General features: G+C 40.1%; 1 protein-coding gene across 1 annotated transcript in view; it reads right to left on the minus strand.

Moving 5' to 3' along the window:
* Positions 1 to 1,234: 1,234 nt before the first annotated feature.
* KNTC1 (kinetochore associated 1) overlaps positions 1,235 to 18,019 on the minus strand; it is a 75,349-nt gene continuing 58,564 nt past the window's right edge. The window contains exons 50-64 of the mRNA XM_039228412.1: positions 17,580 to 17,790; positions 17,346 to 17,455; positions 14,452 to 14,498; positions 12,989 to 13,067; positions 11,682 to 11,800; positions 11,155 to 11,290; positions 10,355 to 10,450; positions 9,946 to 10,002; positions 6,897 to 6,951; positions 6,724 to 6,787; positions 6,045 to 6,174; positions 4,875 to 4,964; positions 4,240 to 4,385; positions 3,419 to 3,509; positions 1,235 to 2,161 (exon numbers count right to left, since the gene is read on the minus strand). Coding sequence (XP_039084343.1) covers positions 2,141 to 2,161; positions 3,419 to 3,509; positions 4,240 to 4,385; positions 4,875 to 4,964; positions 6,045 to 6,174; positions 6,724 to 6,787; positions 6,897 to 6,951; positions 9,946 to 10,002; positions 10,355 to 10,450; positions 11,155 to 11,290; positions 11,682 to 11,800; positions 12,989 to 13,067; positions 14,452 to 14,498; positions 17,346 to 17,455; positions 17,580 to 17,790 — 1,452 coding nt within the window. The 3' untranslated portion in view covers positions 1,235 to 2,140. The remainder of the gene's footprint in view (positions 2,162 to 3,418; positions 3,510 to 4,239; positions 4,386 to 4,874; positions 4,965 to 6,044; positions 6,175 to 6,723; positions 6,788 to 6,896; positions 6,952 to 9,945; positions 10,003 to 10,354; positions 10,451 to 11,154; positions 11,291 to 11,681; positions 11,801 to 12,988; positions 13,068 to 14,451; positions 14,499 to 17,345; positions 17,456 to 17,579; positions 17,791 to 18,019) is intronic.

The raw sequence follows: 18,019 nt of genomic DNA on the forward strand, positions 1-18,019 counted from the left end.
TTAAATATCACAAATATCAAAGAAATACAGATGTAAATATTAAGATACCATTTTTCACCTGTCATATTAGCAAAAAGTTTTTAAAAGTCTGATCGGTCCATGTTGGGAAGAAGTAAAGCAGACATGCCTCTTGCTGGTAGGACAGGAATTTGTGAAAAAAATCTTTTGAGGGGAGGTGGGTGGAGGGATGGGCTAAATGGATGACGGGCATTAAGGAGGGCATTTGTGACGAGCACTGGTGTTATATGTAAGTGATGAATCACTAAATTCTACTCCTAAAACCAATACCACACCATATGTTAACTTGAATTTAAATAAAATCTTGGAAAGAAAAAAAATGTTTTTGAAATGCATGTAGTTTGGCAATGTGCATTTAGAGTTTTTAAGATCATCTTCATTCCTTTTGATCTGGTCAACCTGTCCTTGGGAATGTAATTTAAGGAAATAATTCCAAATATGGAAAAAGATTTGTGGAAAATACTGGTGTAGTCTAAGTGTCCAGAACAGAGCAAGCAGAGGACCATTTACACCTCTTTAGGAGGTTTTACAAATGAGGGAACTAAGGCTTTGAGAAATTCTAGAACTTGTCCAGGATCACACACCTAAAATGTTACAGAGCCAGGATTCAAATCCAGACTAGTTTTACCTCAAAACCCAAGTTTTTAATCTATGATACACTGGCTATAATTTATAGAAATATTTTTTTTCATTAAAATTTTTTTTTAAAATACACCAATATGCATTGACATACTCTATTTTATTTTATTTTTATTTATTTCTAGGAGAGAGAGAGAGACAGCGTGAGCAGGGGAGGGTCAGAGAGCGAGGGAGTCACAGACTGAAACAGGCTTCAGGCTCTGAGCTGGCAGTCAGCACAGAGCCCGACGCGGGGCTCGAACCCACGAACCCCGAGATCATGACCCAAGCGAAAGTCGGACGCTTAACCGACTAAGCCACCCAGGCGCCCAATTCATTAAAATTTTTAATGTTTATTTTTGAGAGAGAGAGAGAGAGAGCGCGCGCACAAAAGCAAGGGAGGGCAGAGAAAAAGGGAGACACAGAATCCGAAACAGGCTCTGGGCTCTGAGGTGTCAGCACAGAGCCCAATACAGACTCCAACCCATGACTGGTCATTATTTCATACCCGAGTTGTAGTCGGATGCTTAACCAACTGAGCCACCCAGGCGCTCCAGAAATAAGGTTTTTCTCAACTGGAAAAACCAAGACAAACTCATTCTGATTTATAAAATTCAATTTATACACATATATAGGAAAAGACTACAGGCGCAGAATAAGAGTTGTGATGACCTTTTCCGCACGCTGGGTGGCGGCTGCTGGCTTTCAGCTCCACACTGCCCCTGCAGGCCAGCCTCCGTACTGCCGGTGCTGACAGCCTATGGCCGGCTCTCCCAGACACCTGGCCAGATGGGTTCGGTTTGGTTCTGTCATTCTTGGCACTGGCACAAGAATTAGAAGTTTGGAAAAAGAAAACAGTTGTTTTCTCTTTCGGTGGTAGCCTGGCAGCAGCAGCAATCACTGAGGGTGACCGAGGGCCGCTGAAGGCAACCATAGTGAAGTGGGAGGAGCTAAGAGCCCCTTCCCCTTCCGCCTTTCCAGCGGGCCCTGGCTCTTCCCTTTGCTTTTCAGTCCTTTTAACACCTTTGTAACCAATTCCTTCCATCCAGTCTTTCTCTGCCGGAAATATCTGGAGTGGTTTCTAGTTTTCTGGCTGGCCACTGATACACTCTGTAGAAAACTTAGATACATATTTAACTAGAATTCCATTAAAAAGACGGGCATTATTCTTATTTGTATATGAAGAAATAGGACAATGTAGTTTCTTGTGAGGGAGAGCAAAATACTTGTACATTTAGTTTCCATCCTGCGGGGTGCAAAAGATTGAGATGGTCTCCATAAGGTATACAAGTAACTGGTAAAGAAAGGATTGATTAACTCAAGACATGAGTTTATTACAGGATAATCATAATCATACTACTATGAAGCACCTTAGTTGTTACTTGTTGGGTCAACTTTGGCAAGTTATAACACAGTGACTGCACAATTAAAAGCCCTAATAAATATGATTAGTTAATAGTAGACTCCGAACTTCCCTTTGTTCTTCTTAAAAAACGTTGATCTGCTATGATCCACTAAGAAACATCTAAATGGGAAGAAACACAGAAGCATTTTTATTAGTGCCATTTTAGTTTTTTCAATAGAAAACAGTCTGATATTCTGAAAATTTAAGACCTAACTGTATTGTTAAACATCTACATATAAAATTATTTGGCATTTAGACAGATAGACTAGAGAAAAAACAGATATATTTTAAGGGCCACAGATTTGTCTCCTAAATCAATAATCTCCCTTTTAAAAAAAAGTAGCCTATGCCGTTGATCACAACAGATTGGAAGTGATCAAGGGAAATTATTAATGAAAGTTAACAAAATGCAGGTTTACTTTAACATGTCTGCCTTGGAACAAAGAAGGGAAAAAACCCACAATAATTTAAATATGATTTAAAAATTTCAGGGGCACCTTGTTGGTTCAGTCTGTGGAACATGAGACTCTTGGTCTCAAGATTGTGAGTTCAACCCCTATGTTAGGTGTAGAGATTACTCAAAAATAAAATCTTCAGGTGCGCCTGGGTGGCTCAATCAGTTGAGTGTCCAACTCAGGCCATGATTTCAGGGTCATAGGATCAAACGCCACATCTGACTGTGCGGAGTATGGAGTCTGTTTGGGATTCTTTCTCTCTTGCCCCTACTTGTGCTCTCTCTCTCTAAAAAAAAAAAAAAGCCTTAAAAAAATAAAAAACTTTATCTTATATTTAAGTTCAGAATAGGACTAAGAGCAATTTATGTGCATGTTTTATATACGAAAACATTTGGAAGGGTGTATATTAAAATGTTAACAGTGATCCTATTTCTGAGTAGTGAGATTTCAAGAGATTAGGGTTTTTTGTTTTTGGCTCTTATAAATTTGTTTTTTCTATAGTGAAAATACATGTCTTTGGTAATTAAAAAGGAGAAGATTTAAAAGAAATTAATGCCCAAGCATAAAATTAATCAGTGGTTTTTCAAATTTAGTTTTTCACTTGCTTCGATGTGAAAAATAAGGCTTTATGAGGAATCATAATGCTGGAAAGCACCCAAGAGAACATGCAGTCCAGATCTGAAAAGTAAAGCAGACACAGGTTCAGTGAATGGCTGGAGGCCACCCTGCCGCAGAGAGTAAAACCATGGCCTCTTGATTTCTGGTCTAGGAGCCCCTTATACGAAAAGCAAAATATAAAAATATACACAGTTACAAATAAAAATAGATCTCCAGGACACCAGAACAAGTTGGCTCAATGTCAAAACCCTAGAAATATAAACAGTGTCAGGTTAGAATCCGAGTAATGGTGGGCCAGCTTTACCTTCAGAATTTCACAGGGAGCAGCATCTGGTGGTACAGGTTTCCCACAATGCTTTGAATATTCAGTTATAAAGACTGAAGCTTCATCTAAACTATGGAATCAGAAAGAAAAAGAACATCATGAGGAAATTCTAGGGGGTGATAAATGTTTGCTATCGTGTTTGTGGTGATGGCTTCACGGCTATATATATGTCAAAATTTGTCAAATTCCATACTTGAAATATGTGTGTGTAGCTATGGTTGGATCACAAGTGGTAAACAAGCAGAAAGAAATCCATGGCGTGGTAATGAGAGAGGGACAACATGTCCCAAGTGGCCAGCAGTTAGACTAAATGTGGGGATGGACCAGGAAAGACTTCCATCCTCACCAGGTTTCCCTTCCTTAGTGCCAGCCATTTCTCCCTTCTCCTTTTCGCATTCCAAATCCATTCCCAACCCTATCCCAAGAAGCTTATTTCTAAACTTGTGGCTGCTGGAAAATTAGACAATCAAGCTTAGCAAAAATTAGGTCACGTAAAAGCCAGTAACTCTCTGAGCAGGTGTCTAAGGAATAAAGCGATCACTCAGGTTTTAGAGCAGGACTGTAAGGCACCTATTTTGAGGGTTTGGAAAGTTTCTTGATTGTCTGACTCCCAAGTTCATATTCGAAGGGACTCAGTTACAAGACAACCAACCTACGGTAATGCTACAGCTTAATATTCAGAGCCTTTCATTACAACCAAATAGTTGCACAATTGTTTTGTATTTTCCTCCAAAAAAGATAAATTTTAAGGAAACTCTACAGTAAGGTGTTTTTGTTTGTTTGTTTCTTAATTAACTTACCTTAACTCATTTGCCAAATAGTTTACCAGCTCAGTGATGTTGTTGGAATTCATCATGTGCAATTTCAACACCTGAAAGTATTTTGTCTTTGCCAAAATCCCAAACTCCTTCTTGCTTATGATATTATTCAAAATCAGATTTCTAATCTATAGAATGACAGGTATCATTAAGTTAAAAATGTGGGGAATTCTAAGTCCTTACTCAATACCCCAAAATTCCTTATCATCAGAAGTTAAATTAGCATTGTGTTGTGACTAAGCCTCTTTTTTTTAAGGGGGTGGGGAAGGGGAGCTGTTTTGGCCCATTTCAGTAGCAGATTAAATCAATAAGAAGTAATTGCTCTGAGGCACTTTGGGACTTTTTAGGAGGAAGATCTGCTTACAACAAAAGCATTTAAGGCTCCAGATTTTTCACTGAGCACAGCAGCAAATAAGATAGACGGGGTCTCTACTTTTTAAAAAATTAGTATACTAAGGTTTTAATAAAAGCAAAATAACTTTATATATTACCAAATAGGTAGAGATAGTATTCAGCCTAATTCTGATTTAGGGAAAATTATTACCCTAATGAAATTATTACCCTATATGAAAATATAAAATTTTTCATAGCAAAAAGGAGATGAAAGTGCCTCTTACTTGATGTGAAAAGCCTGCCAATTGGCCAGTATTCATATGCTCTTCTAATTGCTGTAAAATGATCTGAGAATTGCACGAGCCCAGAAAATTCTAGAGAAAAAAAATATCAAACACAGTTAATGGAAAAGTATTATTACTACTAATTTGTCAAATGTGAAAGATTTTCATTTTTAAATTTGGAATATCTTTAACAATTTCTATTGCAGAAAAAAACTCAACTCTATCATATAACATAAATTAGAGAAATAAGCAAGAAGACATTTTACAAATACCTATTGTGACAGCAAGGGCTGTTTAACATGCATTTTGTCATTCTAAGTGCGGAAAGGAATCTATTTAAATACTAAAATTTTGAAAAGCATTAATGGGTGTGTTTATGAATAGTCAAAAACAAGAAAAAACCCAAAGTCAAAGACAAGCACAGATGGCTGTGAAAAAATGGAATGAATAGACCAAATGACAGATAAAAAATATGCACGTTCATTTATGTAGATCTCTATCTACTGGCTAAACTACCTTTGTGGAAAAACCGCAAAACATTCCCAAGTGCTTTGTTCTATTTGTTCTGTATTGTAAATGGAATGAGTTCTTTTTGAAAGTTCTGTCCTCAGAATGCTCATGGCTCCCTTAGTCAGACATCCATACATCAACCTGACAATTCCCTCTCTCCCATCTCCCACATCTGATCACTAAGTCAAGCAGCTCCATTAGGCTCATTCTCACTGCCACCACCCTACTTTGGGGACACAGCCCCTTGAGCCTTCTCTGCACATTCGCTGGCTGCTGCCCGTGAATCAAGTGAGAAGTAGCTCCAGACCAAGCGCAACAGCTTCCCATGCTTCCACTCTTGCCTCCTCTCTCCCCGATCAAGCCCATGGATTGTTCCCTCGAAACCAGTCCCTGAACATTTTACTGTACTTTCCCAGGAAACCTGGTTGTTTCCCACTGATAAAGAACAAGGTCCAAACTCCTCTTAAGGCATACCCTGGATGGCCCTTGACCTTTCAGGGTTACCTCCTGCTAAACCTGCATACAAACCTCCTGCCCCACTCAGGCTGATGAACTCATGCTTTGCAGGTCTGGTAAAAAGAAACTTTAACTGTTTTGTGGGGGGACATGCAGTGGGAGACTTCGTTTCTTTGGCAGGCCCAGAGGAATAATTTACGATACCTTAATTTGCTGATGTCTTTTTTCCGAGTGGGGCATGAGCAGTAGACAGGCTAGTGCAAAAGCCGGAAGCTCTAACTGGATGTACTGCCTGGCAACTGCGATCATGTCGAGATCATCTGAAACCGGGCATCTTCAAGAGAGTGCATGAATTTGTTACTGATCTGTCAGATTCACAAGATTATGCTGGATCTTCCAGCTTTCTACACCTGTTACCTGATTGTGCCTTCAATGATTTTAAACATTCCAGTGCCTGTGCATCACATACACTTAGTCATGAGTAACTCGAGTCTTTGCGGAATAAAATATCCTACCCACCAGAACAGAGAGCACTTGGCTGCCACTGTGATCATGTCTGAGGCCCACATGTGCCTAAAGACATATTCTCAGAAGACTCAAAATCTGTGAGACAACACTGCATGATTTCAGGTAGTGATAAAAATACTCTTTATGTAAATTAAGGTTAATTTTAGGAAATGCTCATTGAACAAATTTACAGGTTACACCCCACGTGGGGAGCAGACATAGTGAAAATAAGAGAAATATTTTATTTTAAAAACAAGTGGTATGCTTAACTTCACAAGAAAAATGAGTTCCCCACTTAAAGAGGTTTATTAGAAAGGAATTTTGTAAATAACACATATGATTTTTGGGGGAGTAGGGAAACAAAGAATTTACTTACTCTAGAACAGCGATGAGACTCTCCCGACAATCTGATAACTGACTGGGGCTCACGGGACACGATGCTGAAAAGAAACAATAATGTGCACACACACAGACACACACACACACACACGCATGCACACACAGAGCTATAAAATGCTACTGTCAATGTTTCAGGGGAGAGAAAAATACCTGAAAGTAGGGGTATCTGAACCACACGCTGCCAAGCTTTGCTGAAGTAGGGAACCTGGGGAAATAAGCACATTATAGGATTCAAGCCACAGTCTCTCCGTTTTGCGGTCATAGAATTATAGACTTAGAGCGTATGTTCTGAATCCTAAGACTAAAATCATGAATTGGTATCTCCCTGTTCAAGATGCTTCGATTTTAGGATAATATTCTTTCCTTCTCTCTCTCTTTCTTAAAGTAAGCTCTACACCCAATGTGGGACTTGAACTCATGATTCTGAGATCAAAAGTCATGTGCTCTACTGACAGAGCCAGCCAGGCGTCCTTGGATAATTCTCTTCATGACTGTATATAGTTCAAGATCTTATTATACAATCTTGTATTATACAAATCGTACAATGGTTTGTTATGGTTTAGTTTGGGGGAAAAAAGTGTCAGAAAACAAGATTCACATTGTTGTGTGCCACAAGCTGTGTGAGAGTCACAGGAAAGGGGCAAGCAGACGAGAGAAAGGATTTCAAAAAACGATTTAGTCAACAACATACATTTCTACTCATAGGGGAGGGGTTAAATGACTCGGTACATTTTACTCCATATTATGGAGAATAATTAAAAGTCATGAGATAGCAGAAAGATTAAATGTAAAGATCTCAATTTCACTCCTAAGCATATGCTGAAGAGAAAACAAAAAACATACATCCACATAAAAACTTATACACAAATGTTCACGGAGCAGTATTCATAATAACCCAATTACCCTTCAACTGATGAATGGACAGATAAAATGCCCACGTGTCCATGCAGTGCCCATGAGTCAGCAGTAAAAGGGAATGAGGCCCTGACACCAGCTACCATAAGATGAACCCTGAAAATGTGACACCGAGTAAAAGGAGAACAGAAGGCCACGTGGTGCAGGATTCCATTGATAGGACATGTCCAGCACAGACACTTCCAGGGGTAGGAGAGGGAGGAACAGCGAGTGATTGCTAATGGGTATGGGGTAGACTTCCAGGGTGAAGAAAATGTTCTAGAATTAGGTAACAGTGATAGCTGCATAACATTGTGAATATAGTAAAAACCACTTAGTTATATACTTTATTTACTTTTTTGGGAAAGATTAATTTTTTTTGGTAATCTCTACCCCCAACATGAGTCTCGAACTCATAACCCTGAGATCAAGAGTCACATGGTCTTCTGAGCCAGCCAGGTGCCCCTTAGCTGTATACTTTAAAAGCTGTATACGTTTTAGGGGTGCCTGGGTGGCTCAGTTGATTAAGCGTCTGACTTCGGCTCAGGTCATGCTCTCACAGTTCATGGGTTCGAGCCCCGCGTCGGGCTCTGTGCTGACAGCTAGCTGAGCCTGGAGCCTGTTTTGGATTCTGTGTCTCCCTCTCTCTCTGACCCTCCCCTGCTCATGCTGTCTCTCTCAGAAATGAATAAAAAACATTTTAAAAAATTTAAAAAATTAAATAAAAGGGTACGTTTTCAGGGCACCTGTGTGGCTCAGTTGGTTAAGTATCTAACTCTTTCTTGATTTCGGCTCAGGTCATGATCTCATGGTTTGTGGGATTGAGCCCTGCATCAGGCTCTGTACTGACAGCATAGAGACTCTTGGGATTCTCTCTCTCTGCCCCTACACCCTGCTTTCACTTACACACTTGCTTTCTCTCTCTCTCAAAATAAATAAATATTTCATTAATTAATTAATTAATGGGCACATTTTATTTATTTATTTATTATCATTTTTAAATGTTTTATTTATTCTGAGAGAGAGAGGGAGAGAAAGAGAGAGACAGCGTGAGCAGGGGAAGGTCAGAGAGAAAGAGGGAGACACAGAATCTGAAACAGGCTCCAGGCTCTGAGCTGGCTGTCAGCACACAGCCTGATGCAGGGCTTGAACCCACGAACTCTGAGATCATGACCTGAGACGAAGTCACGCTTAACCAACTGAGCCACCCAGGCGCCCCTAATGGGAACATTTTATATGGGAATCATATCTCAATTAGGAAAAGAAAAGTAGGTCTCTATGAGCTCTATGGAACAGTCTCCAAGACACCAATGTTATGTGGAAAAAACACTTTATTTAGAATGTGATTGGATTTATATGTACCATAATGTACATATATCCCTCCCTCTACACTTCTATGATAGTAGTAAAGTTCTAGAAGAAAAGATAAAGTATAAACAGTGGTTACTTCTGGGGAGATAATTTTGAAGGGAAATGGTAAAGGAGAAGTTTCAAGTTTTACTCAGCATGGTTTGATGGTGTTCTAATTTATTAAGCTATGAATAGATTATATATTATAACGATTATTGTGGTGTACAACTTGTGCAATTTAAAAAAGATGAGTAAGTCATGGTGTCTGAATTAAGGGTCTTCCAAGTCCAAGAGGGGCAGCTGAATGTATACTTTAAACAAATTATACCATGGCAGGTGTTACAGTAGAGCCAGTGTTTTGAGAGCATAAAATAAAGATGCAGCTCAGGAGACCTGGAGAACAGGGGCGAGTGATGTCCTCAAAGAGGTGATCTCTGAGCTAAATATTCTGGGTCCCAGCACCATTTTATTTTTTTAAAATATCTATTTATTTATTGGGGGTAGGAGGGAGGAGCAGAGAGGGAGAGAGAATCCCAAGCAGATGTGAGCTGTCAGCAAAGAGCCTGATGAGTGGCTCAAACTCATGAACCATGAGATCATGACCGGAGCTGAAATCAGGAGTCAGATGCTTTAACAACTAAGCCACATAGGCGTCCCCTGGCACCATTTTAATAGGACATCAGGTCTGTTCTTTTTAAACATCTTAAAAAATTTATTTATTTTGAGATAGAGACACACACAGAGAGAGTGAATGAGCAGGGGAGAGACACAGAGAGTGAGAGAGAGAGAGCGAGAGAGAGAGGATCCCAAGCAGGCTCTGCACTTGACTGTAGAGCCCAGACATTAAGTCCGTTCTTTACTGAGGAGCTGGTTACTTCACCCAGTGCACCCGGCAGCCACAAGGATCAAGTATAAAGATTAAGTTCTATACAATTTACTTTAGAAAGGTACATACCTGCCATAATGAATGGATACTAGAAATGGCGGTTAAAACTTTCCTTAGATAAGGAATCTGTGAAAAAAATAAAATACAGTTCTGAATATCACTAAAATGGAAAACTTCAACATGAAGTATCAGATTCCTAAGTTTTCAAAAGAGGTATCAGTAAAATGTATCTACCATGAGAACGACCAAAGAAGTTCACTTACTAAATCACAAATATCAATTTCTTTCCAGCAAAATTTATGTCATTTTTGCATTAGCACTTCCCCTGGTCTAACACCAAATTAAATTTGGCACGAACCCAAAAAAAGTCAATGTTTGCAGCATACATCTGTTCCATAACAAGCATCAGTGCAGAATGCTTAAGAGATGCTGTGCAAAAGCTTTAACATAAACTGGCGTCCAGGGCACTGAGTCTCACCATATTGAAGCCAAGAAGCTTTTGCAAGAGTCCATTCCAAAGCTGCAGGTCATAGATTTGGTACTCCAAACAAAGCTCAGTCACCAATCTTACTGCCTAAAGCAGAAAAGACATTTAAAAAAAATCATACTGGTTCAAAAGCAAGCAAGCAAGCAAGCAAACAAACAAACAAAAAAACCCATACTGTTTCAAGATACCAGGAAATCAAAGGCACCTTTGGAAAAGGTAGAGTGGGTGCACACAAAATATGCTTATAATCTAGATGTGTCTATTGCCTAATTTCAGTGAAGCCCCCCCTTCTCTCTAATGAAAGTAAAAAAGATTAAGATTATTCTCTTTCTTTCTTGCTGTCATGGATTCAAATAGCATCGTGAAGCTTTCTCTGCGGTCTTCCTTCCATCCAAGATCAGTCTGCCTGTTGGCCCCTAACCCTCCATGCCCTAGGCTCCAACTGTCTCAGAGACTAAATTCCCACAGGCAATGAGGAGGAAGAGAGCAATGCCCCTCCTGACATGGGGACAGTCTCTGTCCCTCCCCATCTGGATGAGGACACAGAGGCCTTGGGAAGGGATTATGAAAGCGTCCTCCTGTGGGTAGGGATTAGGGCCTAGGCTTTAAGGGGCAGAGGTAAGGGGATCCTCCAAGTTGCCTGTCACCTGTCAGGATAGGAAAGTAGGAACAGTCTCAGAGCAGCAGATCTGTTCAAGAATGAAGCGTTTCTCTGGTGTCAGGCATTTGAGTGAAAACAAGGGTATCTGAGAAGATGGGGGCCCCACCCTCAGACAACTCCATGTACATACCATGGATTCGTGGCTGTGGTTTTTCCAGAGACCTTTAATCATTCCTTCTTTAGGACTGTTGCAAAATAATTCATACGTGATGGGGATATTCAAAGTCTCAAATGATGCCAGAAAAGTTATACATTTCAAGTAAGATCTGGAAAACAGAGGCATTTATGGGAATCGTTCTTACAGGCCACATTTACATTTATGATAAAAGCCACCAGAGGGCAATTATTAGTTCTGTTTGTTTTTAGATGTCTATTTGTTAGGCTCCTAAGTATATTAACTGAATATAATATTAGAAGTAAATCCATATGAGCAAGATCAAGAAAACATTCAGTTCCTAAATGCCTCAAAAAACTACGGAAACAAGATGTTCTCAGAGGCCTACATCCCCTTTGCCAAAAGGTCAAGGGCACTCAAGGCAAAGGAACTACATTTACAGAGCTATTCTAATACACTGTTACAAACTAAGGGGCTTAAATGTTACATTTCCAAAGAACTCATCTGTTTCCTATTAACACAATTTAAAAAATTCTACTTACTTGACTTCTTCCATGGGTTTTTTGAAGAGAGATTCTATAGTTTCCTTATCGGCCAAATATAGGAGACACTGAAGAGCTCGTGCTCTGTGGGCAAAAGTTAACTGGCGCACACCCAGCGTCTGTAAAACCAATGCAAGTTTGCAGAGACACACACATGTTGCAGCTGGGTAAATGAGTTTCAGCTTAGGTAGCAGAAGCGTCATTAAAAAAAAAAATTAAAGTCAATCTCTGCCCTCAGGGAGCCAGTGGTTCTCAAAGTGTGGTCCATGGACCCCTGGCAGGTGTTTCTCAAACTCTTACAGGTGGGAAACGGTCAACATTACTTTCACAGCAACACAAAGATGTTATCTGCCTTTACACTGTGTTGATACTTGCACTGGTGAGTGAAAGTAGTGCTGGCAATACTCAGGGCAGGCACACACAGTGGTGGTGTGCATCACAGCCACGCATGTACAGTACTGAAAACCAAAGGTGACTTCACTTAACAAGGTTCTCAATGGACCAGTAAAAATTTTATGAAACGAAACCTCACCTCTTGAATACATGGAGTTCACACTTGAATACATATTAATTAATTAAAATGTATTCATCAATGTGTGTGACCAAATGGAAGTACACATAAAGCATACTGCAGTCTGATGGTTTATGAATAGTTGTGAGCTGAACTAGCTTCCTTAAACGGAACACCATTTTTACTTGAAACAATGACTATCAGATAAACCAACATGCGGGGGAAAAAATCCCTTCCTTGTTGTTGAGGACACATAATCAAGCGTCTTAGATTTCCCCTTTTCTTCCTTCTCTCCAAGACCCATTTGCCCCTCCTGGTTCTTTCTCTCCCTGTTTCCAACTGCCTCGGAACATTTCCACAGGCAAAAGCCTGAAGGCCAAAGAAGTGGTGTTGCCTTTAGGGAAAAGGGAAAGTTTAGTGCAGCTAAAGTTTAGTGGGGAGGGAGGGAGGCACGAGTGGAGGGTGGAGTAGGTCCTACTGGGCGTTGGGGCAGTTGGTTTGGCCCCTGGTATTAGGAATGTTGACCAACCAAGGAGTTAATAACTTTGAATGCAGATAACCGTGGGAACTGTTAATAGGTTCAGTTTGCCAAACAGGATGTTATGGAAGCCAGCACTAAATAGAGCTTACAAATAATATAGTCCTGAATACCTAATAAAATATGCAGTACTTTGATTAAGTGTGTAAGTTAGCACTGTCGTAATCATCTGTTAATGACATCAAGCATGGTAAATACGCAGGAAGAAAAGGGTAAGCTGAGATGCAAAGAAGAGTTCTGACTGTGTCGAGGGCTTACAGTTGTAGCTGATGTTGCAAACACGAACAGCATTCTTGAACTGTAATCAATCGGACGAGACAAAAGGAGATACAGGACTCTGGGAAAAAATATTTTAAATTACATTTGGATTTTAATTTAGTGATACCCAAACAACAGACCTGTTTTATTGTCCATGGAAAAAAGTCACTAGACATTCCAAACATGGACCTGAAGGGTTATATGGGTCAAGGACACTTTTACTTTTCCCCTTAATGGATGCTTATGCTTTTCTTGAGTTCTAGTCATAGCTAAAGAAAATAAACACAATAAATGTCAGGCCCCAGTCTTTTCATCTATAAAATAGCCAGTCAAACTCTGATAATTTAAGTTCTATTTAAGAAATTAATACAAACTATAGCTGCAAAGTACATTGGATCCTACACATGGAAAATTTTACTTTAGTTCACAGGACCTTGTTAAGTGGCATAATTCAACCTCTAGACTCAGGCCTGACGGGCCGCCTCCAGAGAAGGGCAAGATGGATGGGGTTGGCGGGGTACCAGGCGAGGGAGAGGGTGGACCTTTCAGTGGGAAAAGGCAGGAAGTTACAAAATTAGCATGAAGTATCCCTCTGGGATCTCCTAGGGATTTTCTTTTTTTCTCTCTTTGAATCGTTTTTCTGTAAGACTGTCCATTGTGGCTGGTTCAATGAGACACTGCAGGATGAATCTACCTGTTGCTTAGACAAAGGTGCCCCTGTGTTTAAAAGACTAAGCAAGGACAAGGTGGGGTCCAAGGAAAGGAGAGCATGGAGGGGGTGGTAAGCCAGCTGTGCCCAAACCAGGAGAAATTCTTCTCTTGGGTTTGCCTTTTCACATCCTCTCTATCAGATCCAGGGCTGATGCAGGGTGTAGGGCTTCACAAGTGCGTTGACCTACTTTTGGTCTAGACCAGGAATGGCAAAAAGCTGGCATGCATGTCACCACTCCCTCTCTTGTGCCTGTGCCAGGCATCATTAATGGATTACCATAGCCATTTTGATTTGGGCCCAGATATAGTCGGCAAGCCATGATCAATCAGATTTAGCATGTTAGGTGAAACCAACCTGCTTTCGTTGGTCTCAGTCTTAAGAAGGGGAAAGGAATACTGGTGGTCCATACCTGCACAAGCCCAGCTCACCTGGGGGACAGAATACATAGGGGTCTCGGGCCAGAGTCCTAGCCTAGCAAATAAGAGTACTCCTTTGATTGAGGCTCATTCTCTGCTAAAGAACCTTCAACATCAGTAGGGACTCACTGAAGGTTCAGAAATTCTGGATCATGGTCATTTATTCCACTAGAGAGCTGTACATACTCGTACCATATATCAATGAAGTGATTCTTCTCAGAGACTCTGGCCCAAATTACATGAAGAACAGTCTTTTCAAAACCAACCTCTGACAGATTTATTGTAAGACTCCTACTGGGCAACAAGCTACAGACACATATAAGTAAAGAAAGTACCTTCGAAGTGCTTCATCTTCTTGAAGTTCAAAAAATTCTGATAGTTTCTTTGAAAAAGTGAAAAACAAAGTCAAAAAACTAAAAATTTGTGGACTACAGAAACTAACACAATCTTTTAGGTGAAAAACCCAATATACCGAATTATGTTTACATAGAAGACATTACAGTGTAACCCATTACTTTATGAAAAAATTTTTCCTTCAAAACTAGTGTCCTCACATCATTCAGTCAACAAATATTTACTGAGCACTTACTATGTGCCAGGCACAAGGGTTGCCTGGGTGAACAAAACAGATGTTCCTGTCCTTCTGCCTCTCAGTCACTGAATAATTTTTATTTTTATTTTTTTTTATTTATTTTTAAAAATGTTTTATTTATTTCTAGGAGAGAGAGAGAGACAGCATGAGCAGGGGAGGGTCAGAGAGAGAGGGAGTCACAGACTGAAACAGGCTCCAGGCTCTGAGCTGGCAGTCAGCACAGAGCCCGACGCGGGGCTCAAACCCACGAACCGCGAGATCATGACCTAAGCGAAAGTCGGACACTTAACTGACTAAGCCACCCAGGCGCCCCAATAACTGAATAATTTTTAAAAGGAAAGGACTCCATGGATTTTAAATGAATCCTTCAGTAATTCAGTACAGCAATGTGCAAGGTGGTCTGGACAGTCACAGTTCCTGGCTTCAGGGTGCTTTTGTTCAGTTCTCCAAATTTACGTGTAAGTTAAAACATGTTGGTTTCTGAGTCAACCACAGATTCTATGTGGCCTAGATATGCTTCTGTTTCCACTGAAGCACAGTCCTTGCTCTTTGCAAACACTTAATAAATACTTGCTAAGTTGAATGTTAAGGGATATAAAAAATGATTAAAAACATAACGTCATTTCAGTTATTTGTTGACACACAGATTTTTTTCAAGCATACCTGCCTAGGTGGAGAGAAGGCGGCTCCCTAATTGAGTTCTGCCTAAAAACGCAGAAGTAGTGCAGAAAATTCTGTGTTTGGATTGCCAAATCCCAGCATAAATGTCAGTGATACTATTTCTAAAAAACTGACACTGTGTGCCTCCTGATGTGATACAAGGGAAAGAACACATCATCTATATGGTATTCTTGCCCAAAACACACAACCTGAATCTAAGAGAAACATCACAAGAAGGAGGCATTTTGCAAACCATGGTTGCCCCGCTTTAAAAACATCAATATGCCATCACAGTCAAAATAGACTGGAGTAAGAATCATCAATGATGTTGAACTGGATTATGTGTGGTGGGGAAAGGAGTCTGAAGAAGAACAAGTTATTAAATTACCTCAAAACACCTCCCCTAATAGTTACAAAAGGAAATACAGTAACTATGTAATATGGACACCGACCACATCTTGACCAGGTTATTTAAACTCACATCACGTATTATGGCAAATAGACATCATGTGCCTCCAAATGTCATACCCCGAGAAGGACATGATATCACTTAGGTAGGATTCTGGCCCAAAATGCATCAATTGAACCTCATCATGAGGAAATATCAGACAAACACAAATCGAGGAATAGCTTCTAAAATAACTGGTCTAAAATAACTCTTCTCCCCCACTCACACTCTATCTCTCTCTCAAAAATAAATAAACATTAGGGGCGCCTGGGTGGCTTGGTCGGTTAAGCGTCCGACTTTCGCTTAGGTCATGATCTCGCGGTTCGTGGGTTCTAGCCCTGCGTCGGGCTCTGTGCTGACTGCCAGCTCAGAGCCTGGAGCCTGTTTCAGTCTGTGACTCCCTCTCTCTCTGACCCTCCCCTGCTCATGCTCTCTCTCTCTCTCTCTCCTAGAAATAAATTAAAAAATATTAAAAAAAAAAAAAAGTAAATAAACATTAAAGAAAAAATTTTTTTAGAAATCCGGTGTCATGAAAGACAAGGAAAAGCTATGGAACTGTTCTAGATTAAAAGAGATTAAAGATATGACAAAGACATGCAATGTAGAGTCTTAGACTAGACCCTGGTCCAGGGGGGGAAAAGTTCCTTAAAAGAGCATTACTTGTACAATTCATTAAATTATGTGGACCACAGATTCAAGACTATGTTTGTATTGTATCAACAGTGTATCAATTTAAAATGATCTAATTTTGATAATTATACTGTGGTTAAGTTAGAAAAAAGCCTTGTTCTTACGATATATAGACTTGTTAAGAGATAAAAGGGCATGCCGTATGATATATATTCGAAGATAGTCCAGAAAAATATTATAAATATATATATTACAGGGCAAAGCAAATAGGGCAAAATGTTAAACATCGACAGAGCTGGGTGAAGGATGTACAGGAATTCTTTTTTTTTTTTTTTTAATTTATTTCTGAGACAGAGAGAGAGAGGGAGGGAGGGAGAGAGCGTGAACAGGGACGGGTCAGAGAGGGAGGGAGATACAGAATCCGAAACAGGCTCCAGGCTCTGAGCTGGCTGTCAGCACAGAGCCGGACATGGGGCTCAAACTCATGAACCGTGAGATCATGACCTGAGACCAAGTCGGACGCTTAACCAACTGAGCCACCCAGGCGCCCCAAGAATTCTCTTATACTACTGCAACTTTTCTGTATGTTTAAAATTATTTCAAAATACAAACTCACATGAATATAAGAAAAATGAAAAGTTATTCATATGAATCTAAGAATAGACCACTTCTTTTATACAAGAGTTCATCTGGAATCACCAATTAAAAGGTAAATAGTGACAAAACAATATTTAAATGGAAAGAAGAAGGAAACAATCTCATGAAGACTCATCAGATAACAGAAGGTATTAAAAGGAGCAAATATTCCATGTTTTAAGAGTCTGAGATCTTAATTGGAAGGTTCTATCAGTGCGGGGCCAACAGATATGACAACAGAACCTCTCAGAGGACAGACTCACCTCACCAGGTTTTGTGGACGGGCACAGCCACTTCTCCAACAACATGTCCCAGACTTTCTCCAAATTAATTTCATTAACTTCAGCGATTTCTTTGGCAGCTGTGTGTATATCTAAGATATTCAAGATAAAGAATTTAAAAAAAAAAGAAAAAAACCCAAGTATTTAGTGCAAATAACTGAGAAACAAAATGACAGTTCTTCCCGAGCAGAAAGATACATGGTGCTTTGTCCTCACCAGGATTATCTTTGCTGGAGGAATTCTGAATTCTTTGACTTATGCTAGGATGTTCGTACAGACTGACAATGAGATGTGCCGGCTTTCCTATCACTCTTAGATATTCTGCGGTGTTCAGCTTGTGGGCTATGAGCACGGCTTCAGTGCCTGATCGTCGGTACTGAATATGAAGCTTCTTCAACAAAGCCTCTGCTTTTTCACGCGTTTCATCCTTTAAAAAAAAAAAAACCCAAGAAGAAGAAAAGGTCATGTTCTAAACCTCAAGTGAGGTGAAGAATCCACCTTTATCAATCAAGGTCTCTCCCTGCCTTAGTTATTACATCCTTCACGTATCTACGTAAACCCTCATCTTCTTTACCCATTTTAGGCATCCAACCCTTGAAGACACCCATCGGTAGAGTGGGATGAGAAGGTGCACCAGGGAGCACCCTTTGTAAGTG

This window comes from Hyaena hyaena, unplaced genomic scaffold, assembly GCF_003009895.1.
Source record: "Hyaena hyaena isolate Hyena2069 unplaced genomic scaffold, ASM300989v1 scaffold_0, whole genome shotgun sequence".
Taxonomy (NCBI): Eukaryota; Metazoa; Chordata; class Mammalia; order Carnivora; family Hyaenidae; genus Hyaena; species Hyaena hyaena.